The 16,018-nt window shown below is 32.8% G+C and overlaps 1 protein-coding gene across 1 annotated transcript in view; it reads right to left on the bottom strand.

Annotated features, from left to right (window-relative positions):
* Nucleotides 1-990: 990 nt before the first annotated feature.
* ALDH7A1 (aldehyde dehydrogenase 7 family member A1) overlaps nucleotides 991-16,018 on the bottom strand; it is a 54,417-nt gene continuing 39,389 nt past the window's right edge. Inside the window, exons 13-18 of the mRNA XM_001362152.5 lie at nucleotides 14,178-14,284; nucleotides 13,045-13,161; nucleotides 10,921-11,018; nucleotides 10,675-10,748; nucleotides 3,852-3,927; nucleotides 991-2,716 (exon numbers count right to left, since the gene is read on the bottom strand). Coding sequence (XP_001362189.2) covers nucleotides 2,662-2,716; nucleotides 3,852-3,927; nucleotides 10,675-10,748; nucleotides 10,921-11,018; nucleotides 13,045-13,161; nucleotides 14,178-14,284 — 527 coding nt within the window. The 3' untranslated portion in view covers nucleotides 991-2,661. The remainder of the gene's footprint in view (nucleotides 2,717-3,851; nucleotides 3,928-10,674; nucleotides 10,749-10,920; nucleotides 11,019-13,044; nucleotides 13,162-14,177; nucleotides 14,285-16,018) is intronic.

The raw sequence follows: 16,018 nt of genomic DNA, 5'->3' as shown, positions 1-16,018 counted from the left end.
ATGTCTTTATATCAAATTAATTAAAGTTTTTATATTTTAAATATATAAACAATTAATAGATATAGACAAAAGTTATTTCCCCAATAGAGCTAGTCTAAAATATAAATATTTCTCAGAATTGCAAATTATTAATATGAAATAATAGTCTAAGTTACTAATAATAATGAGAAATGCAAAACAAAACAACCTTGAGATTTCAGCTCACACACACAGCAAATTAGGAAAGATAGAAAAAGACGTTAAGTCAAAACTGTAGGGGCTATGTGAAGATACGCACATTAATTCATTGTTTTATCAGTACAATCATTTTGGAAAATAATGTGGATTATTATGTAAATGTAAATGGAAAATTATGTAAATAAAATTACTAAAATGCCTAAAATCTTTGATCCTGAGATTTCTCCTCCTAGGCTTATACCTTTGGTGATCATTGATGAGAAGAAAATCCTCATATATACCAAAATACTAATAGCAGCATTTTTTGTGATAGCAAAGAACTTAAAGCAAAGTAGATACCTGTCCAATGAGAAATGGCTAAATGGAATTTAGTATGAGAATGTAGTAGAATTTTACTCTGCTATAATAATGAATGTAATAAATTCAGAGATACATGGAAAGATCTACACAGACGAAGAATAAAGCAAGAACCAAGAAAACAATATACATGTACAATGACTACAATAATATAACAACCATAAAAGTCAAAAGTAAATGTCATAAAACTGAGAAGAAAAGCATGGCCATAATAAAAATATGAGACGTCATCCCTACTCCATGTCTTTGTATAGATGAAAGATCTTCAAATATAGTACTGAACATATTTTCAGGCTTTTAAAAATGTATTCATCAATTTCATTAATTTATTCTTTATTTTTTTTTATCTTTGAAAAGATTTTTTATCTAGGACTCTGGAAGGGAGATAAGAGATATAGGGAGAATTTTTGATGATAAGATAGCAATAAAAATTTTATTTAAAAAAGGAACAGTCACTTTTTTTCAAATTAAGAATACTTTATTTCTCCACACATACAGAAATGTTCTATCTCCAAATGGTAGCTTTTTAAAAATTTTTTCAATTTCAATGGAAAAAGAGGAAATATTTCATTATTATTGCTAGGAAATACATTCCAGAAAAGACAGTATTCTAAGTCAGTTATATGAAATTATTTTAGTGTCCCAAATTGGAACTCTATCCTCCTCTTAGAAAAAAACTTGAAATTAGCACTTTTATATAAAAGGGGTCAAAACAATCCATGTCAAACAAGACATTTTAGAAACATGAGTGGTATATCTCATTGAGAAGTTATTGGTAAAAAAGAATAATTACAAATGTAAGTAAATTTAAACCCAGTATAAATAAAATATGCATTTAGAGACAATAGTTTGAAAAACCATTGTATATTGGCAATAGAATATGATATGTCAATCTTTAAACAAAAGTTTTATACAATTATTTAGAAAAATCATCCAAATTCTGCTTACCTTCATATAGGAAACATTCTTAAATTGAACTTGATCAAGATTACATGATTGACATGACCTGGCTATCAGTATGCCTGATTGAAATACTACAGATGAATTTTATTTTGACATATTTAGAACCTTACACTCCAACCCAAAGAAATCTATATTGGAATCCTTACTCAATCACATGGAGTCTCAATTGCCAGTAGTTAAAACAAAACAGAAAAATCTGATGATCGAAATAGATTTTCTTTATAAAATCCACACAAGTTTTATTTTAGTGATCCTCAGCCCTAGATTATGAGCTTGGAGAAAAGGAAATTCTGTGGACCCTATATATAAATCCATTAATCCACAAACCCACATGACATCAAAATTTATGATCAGAGTGACAAGCCTGAGACTATGTATATATTTAAGTCTACATGTAGTAATATTCATTATACAGTCAATAGTTTTCACAACCATTGTGGCATAACACTTGGTCAAAGTCTAGAAGACTTTCTTTCACCATTAAGTTACTTGTTTAAAAGATTTTCTGATTCAAATGATAACATTTATGCATGAAATGATAAGAATGAGTATAGAAGAGAACAGATTAAAAAACTTATTAAGGCCACTGTCATTAGAAATATGGTTAGCATTTCCCACTATCCTACAAGTATTGTTCAAGTCTATTAACATTTGCTTTCTATTTTCTTCCTTTTTTAAAAAAACCCTTATCTTCTGTCTTGGAATCAATACCAGGTATCCATTCCAAAGCAGAAGAGTGGTAAGGGTTATATAATTGGAGTTAAGTGACTTGCCTGAAGTCACACAGCTAGGAAGTGACTAAAGCCATATTTGAACCCAGGACCACCTTTCTTCAGATCTGGCTTTCTCCACTGAGCCATCTACCTGCCCTGTTTTCTTTTCAAAAGATACATTAATCAGATTTTCGTTGTTTTTAAGCAAATTAACATGTTAATTTCAAATCCAAAATTTTTCTTTAAAAAAAGAAAATGAGCATGATGAGCAATTTGATCTTTCAATTAAGAAATGCCCTTATGCTATTTCTGTAACCTTATTTTCCTCTTTCAAATGACAAAAAGAGGTCCATGATTTATGAAAATCTTAAAGAGGTAGGATAGTAGCCCATATTGTACATTTTGAAATGCTGAAAAATTTAGAGATCACATAACACCCAAAATAACACTGTTACTGAAACTTGATTCCTTGTGCCAGAGGAAGGTCTTTACTATAGTTGATGGTGCTAGGAGAAAAAAAAAAGAAAGAAAAAATTTTAGAAGAAAACCTTATAATTATCTATTGCTTTAAGGTTTACATTCTCTATTGCTTCACGGTGAACAAAGCTGATGTTACAAAGACATAGTGCCTCTACACAGTCAGACTTCTCTTGGGAGAGATTCTTCCAGAATTTGGAACCAGAGGGGAAGGGAGGATAGAGGGCTGCTAAGTCTGTGGGGATGTTAGAATAATGTAAGAGAATGAGGAATGAATGTTCTATGAAGGGATTACTAATCAGAAATGAGTCATAATACCCAGCAACAGTCTCCCTACAGTGCCATTTGTATGCTCTGGACATGGCAGTGTAGCAAGGGAAATTACAGGGTGCAAAGAGTTTGAGTGACAAGCCCTCAAGACACAGAATTCTCCCAGAGCTGCCAGGATTCCAAACTGTTGAAGAGACAGTTTTCCTAACAGCTCTCTGGACCTGAGATAGGAAGGAGACATGTGTATTTGTGAATCATCTTGAACTCACCCATCAAACAATTGGCATTAAGGATTTTCTACCTGTGGTGAAAGAATAACTCCAGTCTTCCTGGTGAACAGCCTGACTAGGGAAAAGATCGCTACCCTGCCAGGACATCTGAGGACATCAGCTGGACTCCTATTTCTGGCTCACCAAGGACACTTTGTGAGATACTGATCCCAATCTCTGTTGGATTTGCTTTTAGATAACTTAGGGTTTAGTTTAGAAAAAGTCAGATAGGGTTTATAGAGTGGGTTAAAGAATTTAGATTTCCCCTTTTCCCCTTTCCCTTTCCTTCATCCCTTCTATGTAAAAAAAAAAATACAATATTTATATGTTTTCCCTCTCTATTACTTTCCTTCACCCTATCCAAACTATTTCTAAGAGTCATACAAGCTATTTTCTCTAGGCTAGAAAACCTCAGACATTACAAAGGAAGAGTCACAAAACAGAGATGTCCATGAAAATGGCAGTTTCTGAGCTTGGAGAAAAATCTGAAAAGAGGAGCTAAAAAGCTATTTATCAAATGTAGGTAGTCGTAGTGTGAAAAGGAGGGAGAAGCTGGGGAACTGGAAAGGAAATCCCCAGATAACATTTTATTTCCAGTGTTCTTCTGCTTTAGTCTTATCCTTACCAAGTAGATCGTCTCATATATTGCTTCCATGAATCACTTCCTGATTCTCTGCCACCACCAGTATGCTTCTCACCTCCTAAAACACCAAAGCAAATTCACATCTCAGATAGTTTTTTTAAAAAACAAAGCAGATTTTACTTGCAGGTTACAGAAATATAAAACTGAGACAAAGACCTATCATCATCACCTATTTTCACCAATATAATAGATGTAGTACTTTCCTCCTTTCTACTCTAGATGTACCTTACTTCCTCTCTATTCATCCACTGAACCAAAGTCTAGTATGTTCAAAATACTGTTCAGTGCTATCACTCAGAAGCCAGAGGTAAAAAGAAAACTAAGATATAGATATATACAAATTCACATTATTGGAAAGACAGAACATATGTGTTATAATAGAGGTACAAAAATGCTAAGACAGTTCTAAGGGAGATGATAATTTCTACATAATAGAATCAGGGAAGACTTCATAGAAAAGATAGCGTTGAATTTCTCACTGTACTTTAAGGTTCAGCTCAACAGCTGAACATAGGAGTGGAGTTAAAGACATTTTTAATAATGGCAATGGTAATAGTATGAATAGAGGCACAAGAACCAAAAAGTAATGGACATGTTTAAGGAACAGTAAGTAATCCTATTAGCCTAGAACACAAGGGTACATGAAAGCATTTACTGTGAGATATGCCTGGTAGGCAGTTGGAGAATAAGAATGTTGAAGACCTTTAATGGCAAACTAAGAAGCTAGATATTATTCTATAAGTAATTGGGAAAGGTTTACAGACAGGAAAATAGCATAATTAAAGGCATGCATTAAGATTAATATGGCCCCATTGAGTGGATTAGAGAACAGAACCTGGTTTACAGTATTGTTGAAATAGTCCAGGTGAGAAGTAATAATGAAAATTCTACTTTGATTTTGTATTGGGGAAAGAATCAAGAGGATTCAGCAAAAGTGCATTTGTTAACAAGGAGCTTTTCTTTTCTTTTTTCCAGTATGGATAGAGGGACTCTCCATCCAAAAAGAAAAAAAAAGGGTCATTGAGGCATCCTTTTATGAACTGCAGAGTATAAAGGAATCTAGAGATGCAAAAACAAGGAAGACAACTTTAAAAGCTACATGTAATGGTGGTAGAGGTAGAGCTCTGTTGAGGCCAGCCAAGGCTATAAAAGCAGGGAGTCATCAGCAGAAGAGACAATTAGGTTAAAGCAGAATTCATGAAGTTGCCAAGAAGAGAATGAAGAGACAGTAAAAAGAGAGACTATGTGGTGAGGGGGAAAGAATAAGAAAATATCCAGTGAAGAAAATAAAGAAGGATCAGAGAAAAGAAAATCATTAGAAGACAATAATGTAGTAGAAGCCAAAGTAAGAAAGTTTCAAGGACAGAAAGGTCAAGAATTATGAATGCACAAAATACTGACTTTTGAGAAGTGACAAATAGATAAGAAAAGAATTGAGGGGGTAGTGAGAAAATAAAGTTGACCATCTTTTTTTAAAGTAATATTTTATTTTTCCCCCTATAACATGTAAAAACAAATTTTAATATTTGTTTTTTAAAGTTCTGAGTTCCAGTTCTCTCCCTTCTTCTTACTCTTCCTCCTTCCTTCCTCTCCCTGAGAAAGTATGCAATCTGATTTAGATTTTACATTTGCAATCATGCAAAACATTTTTCCATCTTAGTCATTTTGTGGAAGAGATCTCAGATAAAAAAAGGCAAAGTAGAAGAAAGAAAATGAAATATAATATAGTATGTTTCAGTTTGCATTCAGACTCCATCAGTTCCTTCTCTGAGGGTATTTGTCATTTTTCATCCTGAGTCTCTGAGATTGTCTTAGATCACTGCATTACTGAGAATAACTAGGTTATTCACAGTTGTTCATCAAGAAATATTGCTGTCAAATAAATATTAATTGCTCATGGATAAGCCAAGATAATATAATAAAAATGACAATCCTACTTAAATTAATTTACCTATTCAGTGCCATATCAAACTACCCTAAAATTATTTCATAGAATTAGAAAAAATTATAACAAAAACATCAGAAAGTGAAAAAATATAAAGGAAGTAGGCCTAGTCATATTAGGTCTCAAATTATACTATAAAGAGGTAAATCTAGAAATAAAGGATGGCACTATAAACAAATGAGGAGAGCATGGAAAAATAACTGTCAGACTTGTAAATAAGGAAAAAATGTATACCCAAACAAAAAATAGCAAACACAACAAAAAATAAAATGATTTGATTTTGATTACATTAAATTAAAAGTTTTGTTAAAACCAATGCAAGCAAGATTAGGGAAACAACCAATTGGGGGGGAAAATTTATAGCCAATATCTCTGACAAAAGCCTCATTTCTCAAATATATAGAGAACTGAGACAAATTTATAATATAAAACATTCCCCAAATGATAAATGATCAAAGGATAAGAATTAGCAGCTCTCTTAAGTTTTGAACAATGATACACATATAACCTAGTGGAACTGCCTGTCAGCTCTGGGAGTAGGGAGGGAAGAGTGGAGGGAAAAATCATAAATCATGTAACCGTGTAAAAATATTCTAAACGAGAGAGAGAGAGAGAGAGAGAGAGAGAGAGAGAGAGAGAGAGAGAGAGAGAGAGAGAGAGAGAGAGATTTAATTGGGAAATGTTTAATAAAAATAAATAAAAATATGAGACAATATAAGAACTGGCAGCTCTAAGATGAAAAAATTAATAAGAAAAAATGCTCCAAATCACTATTGATTAGATAAATTCAAACTAAAACAACTCCGAGTTACCACTTCCCACCTATCAGACTGGCTAACATGACCAAAAAGGAAAATGATAAATATTGGAGGGGATGTGAAAAATTGAGATACTAATACACTGCCAGTGGAAATGTGAACAGATACAATCATCATTCCAGAGAGCAATCTGGTACCAAGCTCAAATCAACAATATCACTACTTGTTCTGTATCTAAGGACCTACATGTACCAAAGTATTTTAGTAGTTTTTTTTTGTTTTTTTTTTGTAGTGGCAAAAAATTGGAAATAGAAGGGGTGTCCATCAATTGGGGAATGGCTGAACAAGTTGTGGAATGTAGTTGTAATAGAATAGTACTGTGCCATAAGAAATGAATAGGATGAGTTCAGAAAAGCCAACAAAGATTTATATGAACTGATTTAAAATTAGGAGAACAGATCAGGAGTGAAACAAGGATGCCCATTATCACCTCTACTATTTGACATTGTACTAGAAACACTAGCAGTAGCAATTAGAGAAGATAAAGGAATTGAAGGCATCAAAATAGGCAAGGAGGAGACCAAGTTATCACTCTTTGCGGATGACATGATGGTCTACTTAAAGAATCCTAGAGATTCAACCAAAAAGCTAATTGAAATAATCAACAACTTTAGCAAAGTTGCAGGATACAAAATAAACCCACATAAATCATCAGCTTTTCTATTTATCTCCAACACAGCTCAGCAGCAAGAACTAGAAAGAGAAATCCCATTCAAAATCACCTTAGACAAAATAAAATACCTAGGAATCTATCTCCCAAGACAAACACAGGAACTATATGAACACAACTACAAAACACTCGCCACACAACTAAAACTAGACCTGAACAAATGGAAAAACATTAACTGCTCATGGATAGGACGAGCCAATATAATAAAAATGACCATCCTACCCAAACTTATTTATCTATTTAGTGCCATACCCATTGAACTACCAAAATACTTCTTCACTGATTTAGAAAAAACCATAACAAAGTTCATTTGGAAGAACAAAAGATCAAGGATATCCAGGGAAATAATGAAAAAAAACACATATGATGGGGGCCTTGCAGTCCCTGACCTTAAACTATATTACAAAGCAGCAGTCATCAAAACAATTTGGTACTGGTTAAGAAACAGAAAGGAAGATCAGTGGAATAGACTGGGGGAAAGCGACCTCAGCAAGACAGTATACGATAAACCCAAAGATCCCAGCTTTTGGGACAAAAATCCACTATTCGATAAAAACTGCTGGGAAAATTGGAAGACAGTGTGGGAGAGACTAGGAATAGATCAACACCTCACACCCTACACCAAGATAAATTCAAAATGGGTGAGTGACTTAAACATAAAGAAGGAAACCATAAGTAAATTGGGTAAACACAGAATAGTATACATGTCAGACCTTTGGGAGGGGAAAGGCTTTAAAACCAAGCAAGATATAGAAAGAATCACAAAATGTAAAATAAATAATTTTGACTATATCAAACTAAAAAGCTTTTGTACAAACAAAACCAATATAACTAAAATCAGAAGGAAAACAACAAATTGGGAAAAAATCTTCATAGAAACCTCTGACAAAGGTTTAATTACTCATATTTATAATGAGCTAAATCAATTGTACAAAAAATCAAGCCATTCTCCAATTGATAAATGGGCAAGGGAAATGGATAGGCAGTTCTCAGATAAAGAAATCAAAACTATTAACAAGCACATGAAGAAGTGCTCTACATCTCTTATAATCAGAGAGATGCAAATCAAAACAACTCTGAGGTATCACCTCACACCTAGCAGATTGGCTAACATTACAGCAAAGGAAAGTAATGAATGCTGGAGGGGATGTGGCAAAGTAGGGACATTAATTCATTGCTGGTGGAGTTGTGAATTGATCCAACCATTCTGGAGGGCAATTTGGAACTATGCCCAAAGGGCGACAAAAGAATATCTACCCTTTGACCCAGCCATAGCACTGCTGGGTCTGTACCCCAAAGAGATAATGGACACAAAGACTTGTACAAAAATATTCATAGCTGCGCTCTTTGTGGTGGCCCAAAACTGGAAAACGAGGGGATGCCCATCAATTGGGGAATGGCTGAACAAACTGTGGTATATGTTGGTGATGGAGTACTATTGTGCTAAAAGGAATAATAAAGTGGAGAAGTTCCATGGAGACTGGAACAACCTCCAGGAAGTGATGCAGAGCGAGAGGAGCAGAACCAGGAGAACATTGTACACAGAGACGAATACACTGTGGTATAATAGAACGTAATGGACTTCTCCATTAGTGGCGGTGTAATGTCCCTGAACAACTTGCAGGGATCCAGGAGAAAAAAAACACCATTCATAAGCAAAGGATAAACTATGGGAGTGGAAACACCGAGAAAAAGCAACTGCCTGAATACAGAGGTTGAGGGGACATGACAGAGGATAGACTCTAAATGAACACTCTAATGCAAATACTATCAACAAAGCAATGGGTTTAAATCAAGAAAACATCTAATGCCCAGTGGATTTACGCGTCGGCTATGGGGGGTGGGGGGGTGAAAAGAAAATGATCTATGTCTTTAACGAATAATGCTTGGAAATGATCAAATAAAATATATTTAAAAAAAAAATAAAAATAAAATTAGGAGAACATTATACACAATAACAGAAATATTGTAGAACAATCATCTGTAAAGGACTAAACTATTATCAGCAAAACAAAGTCCCAAAATAACCCTAAGGGATTCATGATAAATGCTATCTACAGCCCCCAAAAAAGAATTGTTGGAATCTGATTACATATCAGGGCACGCTAGCTTTCACTTTATTTCCTTCATTATTTACTTTACTGTAGAGGGGGATATGTATCTTCTGTCACAGCATTGAAAATATCTATTGCATGAAAGCATTGGTATAACTTGTACCAAACTATTTACTGCCTCAGGGTGATGTGAGGGAAGGAGAGGATCTGAATTGCACAATGTCAGAAAACAATTGTCAAAATTGTTTCTACATGTAATTGAAAAAATATATATAAGAAAGTTTAAGTTTATAAAAGTAGGTTCCTCTCTCTTTACCTTCAAGAAGGTAAAAGGCAAGGAAAAGTAGATAGGGAAAAAAACAGACTGAAGAGATTTTTAGAAATAAGGGAAACTCAGCATGTTTGTAGACAAAGGCAAAGGTGTCAATAAGGAGAGGGGAAAATGAAAATAGAAGAGCAATAAGTAACAGAACATTGTCCTAAAAGAAACTTCAGAAGATGAAATAAAAAGTGCAAGTCAAAGTATAGATTTTGGAATAGAAGGAGCATTGTTCCACTGATGGTGGGAGAGGAAAAGAAAATGAGTGATGAAAGAAAAATATTTAAGTAGAAATAAGGAAAGTTTAGAATAGTTGTATCTTAGTGGTCTCCACCAGTTCTTAAGTAAACAGTGAAGTCATCCTGAATAAAGCATTCAAGGTTAAGTTTAGGGGTTTGAAAGGAGTAGAAGATTCAAAACCAATCTCAAGTATGAAAGTTAAAGATTCATGGAGCCTGCAATGGATAAGGAAATAAATAGAAATCAATGGGTGCTGGTGGTCTTATACACTTTCTAGATGTCTGACCCTAGGTTTTCTATTTATAACACATTCTGCTCCTCCCTTCTTAGTAAACCTTCTAATAACAAAGGATTTTATTATGTTTTAACCAATTACACATAAAAAATTTCCACATAAGTTTTCAGAAGTTATATGATCCAAATTTTCTTCTTCCATCCCTTCCCTCCCCTTCCCAGAACTGGCATGAAGTTGATCTGAATGATATACATATTATCATGCAAAACATATTTTCATATTGTTCATTTTATAATAAAGTATTTTAAAGAAAAAAAGCAGTTCAGCAAAATCAAACAACACATTAACTTAGTCCAATAGTACATTTATGCAATATTCCCACCTATATCTCCCCTGCAGCTTTACAATGAAGGTGATTTTCCTCATTTCTTAACAGAATCTAAGCTTTAATGAAACATTCCCAAAACCCAATATTTCTTCCACCTTCCTCTCCTGTGGAAAGCAGGAAACAATTCCCTACATACCAAAAGCACCTCCAATCTCAGCACCACTCGTTGGAATATTGACATTTACTATGCCACAGTCTGATCCTTTAGGCCTATATCAAACAGGAAGATAATAGATATTACTTTGGGGAATATGGCACCTTAAAATGATTTTCTCTAAATAAAGTATTTCATGCTGAAAATTTTTAAACTGTCTGCCTTTAAAATTTTTCAGTGACTATATATTTTTCAACCTAAATCAATATTTGTTAGCTGTATAAGTACCCAAGCCATCGAAAGATTCTGCCCAAATCCTTTGTGAAGATACTACTGGAAAGACCCTGTTTCACTTCATTATTCCATGAATAGACCTCTTCTTCATTCTGTAAATACAAACAATGCAAGATATTAGAAAACATATAAGTGAATTATCAATCTAACGTTGATAACATAATTTCTTTATATTAAACAAATATATTTGTATAATTTGGCTAATTGTATACAAACTCAAGAGCTTGAAGAGTAATAGTTTTTATCTGTATATTCATCTCATTCCTTTAGGGTTACCATCATATTTCACTATGAATCTTCAAGTTTTAATCATTCAGAAAGACCTCCTATGATTTAATATTTACTCTAGTAACATTTTCCCCCCTTTATTGTTCCAAATAATGATTTCTTATCCCTATACCATAAACATATATTTTTGTCAAATACAAGGTTACTATAATCTTTTCCTATTATTTGTTTCTATTTCTTAACCAATAGTCTGATAATTACTGCTTTATAATAATTTAAAATCTGGTAGTTGGGCCTTTACATTTTTTAAACTAATTCTTTTGCTATTCTTGAACTTTTATTTTTCCAAATGAACTTTATTTTTCTAGCTCACTAAGATAACTTTTTTTGTAAGTTGATTGGAAGGAAATAAAATAAGTAGATTAGTTAAGGTAGGATTGTCATTTTAATCATATTGGCTCTGCCTATCTATGAACAATTAATTTTTCTCCAATTATTTAGATGTGATGTTATTTGTGTAAAAAGTGTTTTATAGTTATGCTCACATAGGTGCTGGGTTTGTTTTGGCAGGTATACTCCCAGTTATTATTTAACCTGTGGTTATTTTAAATGGAATATCTATCTCTTCTTGCAGGATTTTCTGAATAATGTATAAAATGCTGATCATTTGTGTGGGTTCATTTAAAATCTTGCATACTTTAACAAAAGTATTTCTAATTTCAATTTTTTAGTTTAGGATTTTCCACTTATACATATCATCTGCACAAAGATAGTTTTATTACCTCTTTGCTCATTCTAATTCCTTTGATTTCTTTTTCTTCTCTTTTTACTAATGCTAACATTTCTAATACTTTTTTTAAAATAATTTTGTTGATAATGAGCATCCTTTTTTCACTCCTTATCTTATTGGAAAGGCTCCTAGCTTATCCCCTTTACAAATAATACTTGCTGATTGTTTTAGGTAAATAATCTTAAAATCTTTGTGATATATTGTTGTAATCTCTTAGATGGTATTTTATTTAAGATTTTTGCATCCATATTGCTTAATGAAATTGGTCTATAATTTTCTTTCTTTGTTTTTTGCTCTTCCTGATTTAAGTAACAGTACCATACTTGTTTCATAAAAGGAGTTTATTATTTCAGATAATTTATTTAATATTGTAATTAGTTGATCCTTAAATCTTTGGTAGAATTCACTTGTGAAACCCTTTGGTCTTGATGCTTTTTTTTAAAGGACGTTCATTTATGTTTGGGCTATTTAACTTCATTTTCTAAAATAGGTTTACATAGATATTCAACTTCCTCCTTTGATAGTCTAGGTATTTTCTATTTTTGTAAATATATTATTTGGCTTACACTGTTAAATTTACATATAATTCCTTGGCAAAATAACTCCAAATAATTGTTTTAATTTGATCTTCACTAGTGGTATATTTACCCTTTTTATCTTTAATGCTAGTGATTTGGTTTTCTTTTCTCTCTTTTTTAATCACATTAACCAATGGCTTCTCTATTTTGTTGATTATATTGTCTCATAATTATAATCCTCTTTAATGAAATTAGTTTCTATGATTTGTTCTTTAATCCTCTCATTCTTTAAGATTAAGTTAGTCTCCAATTAATGTTTATTTTATTTCCATGGCCCATTATCATATACAATTTGTATTGCATTTTTTATATTTCTGCTCATTTAACCATAATGGTTTTGTACCATAATAAAGAGTCAATTTTTGTAAAGGTATCATGTACCACTGAGAAACTCTAGTTAACATCTTACAAATCTGTGTCTCCTCCATGTCTTTTTCTTCTTATCCTCTAATTTACTTATTGGAATATTAGACATTTTTATTAATATGAAACACAAAAAGGAAAAGTACTATCAGTTTTCACCTTGAATTTTAAGACATAAAGGATAGGAGCAAATGTCTCTCTGTGCACAATGGATGCATCATGAGGAAGACCAGTCACAATCGTTGGCTCAACATAATTTCCAGGGCAATTTATAATCTTTAAGGAGAGGAAAACAAAAAAGAAAGAAAATTACATTTGTTTCCAGGATGTACTGTCTACAAAGAAAAAAGAAACCTTCAGTAAGGGAAAAAGTATGATTCCAAAATAAATTCCCTGCAAATGAAAATTTTAAAAATGTTATGCCACTCTTTTACTGTTTCAGTTAAGTTGACTGTAGCTTCCTTTCATTGGAGCTAGCTATTCTTTAAATAGTTTGAACAGAAGCTAAATCTTTATATGACATTGGAAAAAAGGTCTTCTCGTTCTAAAGGATTCCATCTTAACCTGCTTTCAGATATGTCCAATATTAAACTGTAAATGATCCAAATAATTAATAGAAAAATGATTTTGAGTGTCATCTTCTCGATATTGAAAAACAATATTTTAAATAGAAAACTGTTACATAGACTACATGTTAGAAATATAAGATATTCCCACACCAGGTAAAAGACTACACTAGCTGATGTTCCCTTCTAATATCATGACTATGATCTGGGGTATTTGTAAAGTCCATTCAAAGCATGGTAATTGGTAGTAAAGTTGACATTATAGCTGAAAAAGATAGTTATGACTATCCTACACTACCCTACCTTCCTTCATTCTTATTCTTTACCCTTGCTCTGTCAGGGAGAGTATGAAAAAGGACAGAAGAAGAAAAAAATGAAAAAGGAAATGAAGTATATGAAAAAGAAACAAATAAGAACCAGAAAATGAGGAAATATGGGTGAGAAAAATTAAGGAAAAAATTATAATTATTAAGCTATCATTTCTCCTATACTATGCTTCTAATTAAAATGTGCTAAATGATTCTGTGGTTCTATAAAATAAAATAACACATATACTTTGTTTTTTAAAGCATTAACTTTTTTCTTAAAATTCTCATGGAATGTGAAGCATCGATAAGAAAAAAAAGGGCAATAAGAGACCATGAAAGGTTATTCTGGCCCTGAGTACAGCAAGGGAGGTGACTTCAAACACATGACACTATGGATTATAGAAATTGTAATCTTTACCTTCCCACCATAGACCACGACACCGCCTTGATTTTTGGCATCTTCTACTGCACCAAGGAACATATTTACTGCTTGTTTGGTGTGGAGGGGCCCACAGAGGACATTTGCTGCAGAGAAAAACGAAATTCTTAAGTGGTTTTCTCAAAGACATCAATTAATGACAAAATATAGTTTACTAATGCCTCACAATTATATGTCAATTACTCTCATTTTCATCCTCAAAATAGCCTAATAGCTATTATATTGTTTGTTAAGATTATTCAAGTCTCTACAAAGTATTTGCAATAGCTAAACAAAGCTGGCAGGGCAACTCACCAATGACCCAGTCTTTTTTTTTTTTAAACTAATTAATTATCTGAGCTAGTATCTTGAATAAGGATTCCAGGAATTAAAAGAAAGACTCTGGGAAGTAATAATGCAAAAGTCAATGGACTAAAAGAATGGCATGATATAGTAAAAAAGAACACTCGATTAGAAATTAGGAAACCATTCTCAGAAATGACTCTAAAACTATCTACATAATCTTAAACAAATCATTTAATTATTCTTGGCCTCAGTTTGGAACTAGATCTCTAAAATCTCTTCCTGGGAGTTACTTCATAAACCTACATTAATAATTTACTTCTAAAATAATTTTAGCTACATAACAAATATGCCCCCAAAATACTTAGGTAGGGTTTTTAATGTAAAATTTCATTTGGTCCATGTCTGGACTCCTATATTCTAATAATATAGGATCTGATCCTGACATTTAATAGGCCCTCTGAAAACAACATGACACACTTTTAAATTTAATCTTATTATTATTTTTTTATTATTAATTTATTTATTAATTTATTATTATTATATTATATATTATAATATGTATTATTATATATTATTTATTATTAATTTTTCCCATCACTTTCTATTCATAGATTGTCAATAAAACAATAAGTCAGGCGCTGATTTGGAAGTATGCTGAATGCCAAAATATAACTGTTCACAATGAAATTTTAATAATTGACTCAGCCAAGATAGAATGATATGGCTTCCAGCACATACTTTCATTTAGTACTATCTCATCTGCTTATTATTTTTGTTTAGGTTCCCATATTTGTATTAACTTCTAGGCACCACATTTTAGGAAGGAAATAGAAGCAAAGTATCAGGACAACCAAAAGAATAAAAGCCTAATGATCATGAAATAGGAGGATTAATTAAAGAAACTAGCTAGTTTTAGGCTACAAAAAAGATGATATAGGGTTAGAATATAATAGTCATCTTTAATATTTGAGGGTTATCTCAAAAAAGATTACATTTATCATATTTAACCCCAAGAGATAGAACTAGGATTTATGAGTATAAGTTACAAAAGAGTAAATTTAAAAATTATTTAACGGAAAAGTTCCAAATATAGAATTGGTTATTTTAAGATTTAGTAGTGCATTTTCTCTCATTGTAAGTCTTATAGTTGGATTCATTTGAAGAATTTTGTTTGGAAATGGGTTTGACTAGCCCAGTGATGGGAAACCTATGGTACATGTGCCAAAAAGGGCATGCAGAGCCCTCTTTGTGGGCATTCTTGCAGTCACCCCACCTGAGTTTGTTCCTAGAAAGGCAGAAGGACTCGGGGCAGAGCTGTTCCCCTCTCCATGTCCCTCTCCATGTCTCACATCACCTGTCCCTCTGCCCCACAGCTAATGGAAGCACTTCCTCCCTCCTCTTTCTGGAGTAAGGAGGAAGCAGGAGGTGAGGCAAAGGTTGGAGTGGGGTGAGGTATAGCAGTTGGTTTCAAGGGGTGGGGGCAGGCACAGCACTTGGTGTGGGGAATGTGATGGGGGCAGGGTCCAGCACTCTGT

The sequence above is a fragment of the Monodelphis domestica genome, chromosome 3 (assembly GCF_027887165.1).
Source record: "Monodelphis domestica isolate mMonDom1 chromosome 3, mMonDom1.pri, whole genome shotgun sequence".
Classification (NCBI taxonomy): domain Eukaryota; kingdom Metazoa; phylum Chordata; class Mammalia; order Didelphimorphia; family Didelphidae; genus Monodelphis; species Monodelphis domestica.
This window is presented reverse-complemented; position numbering and strand designations above follow the sequence as displayed.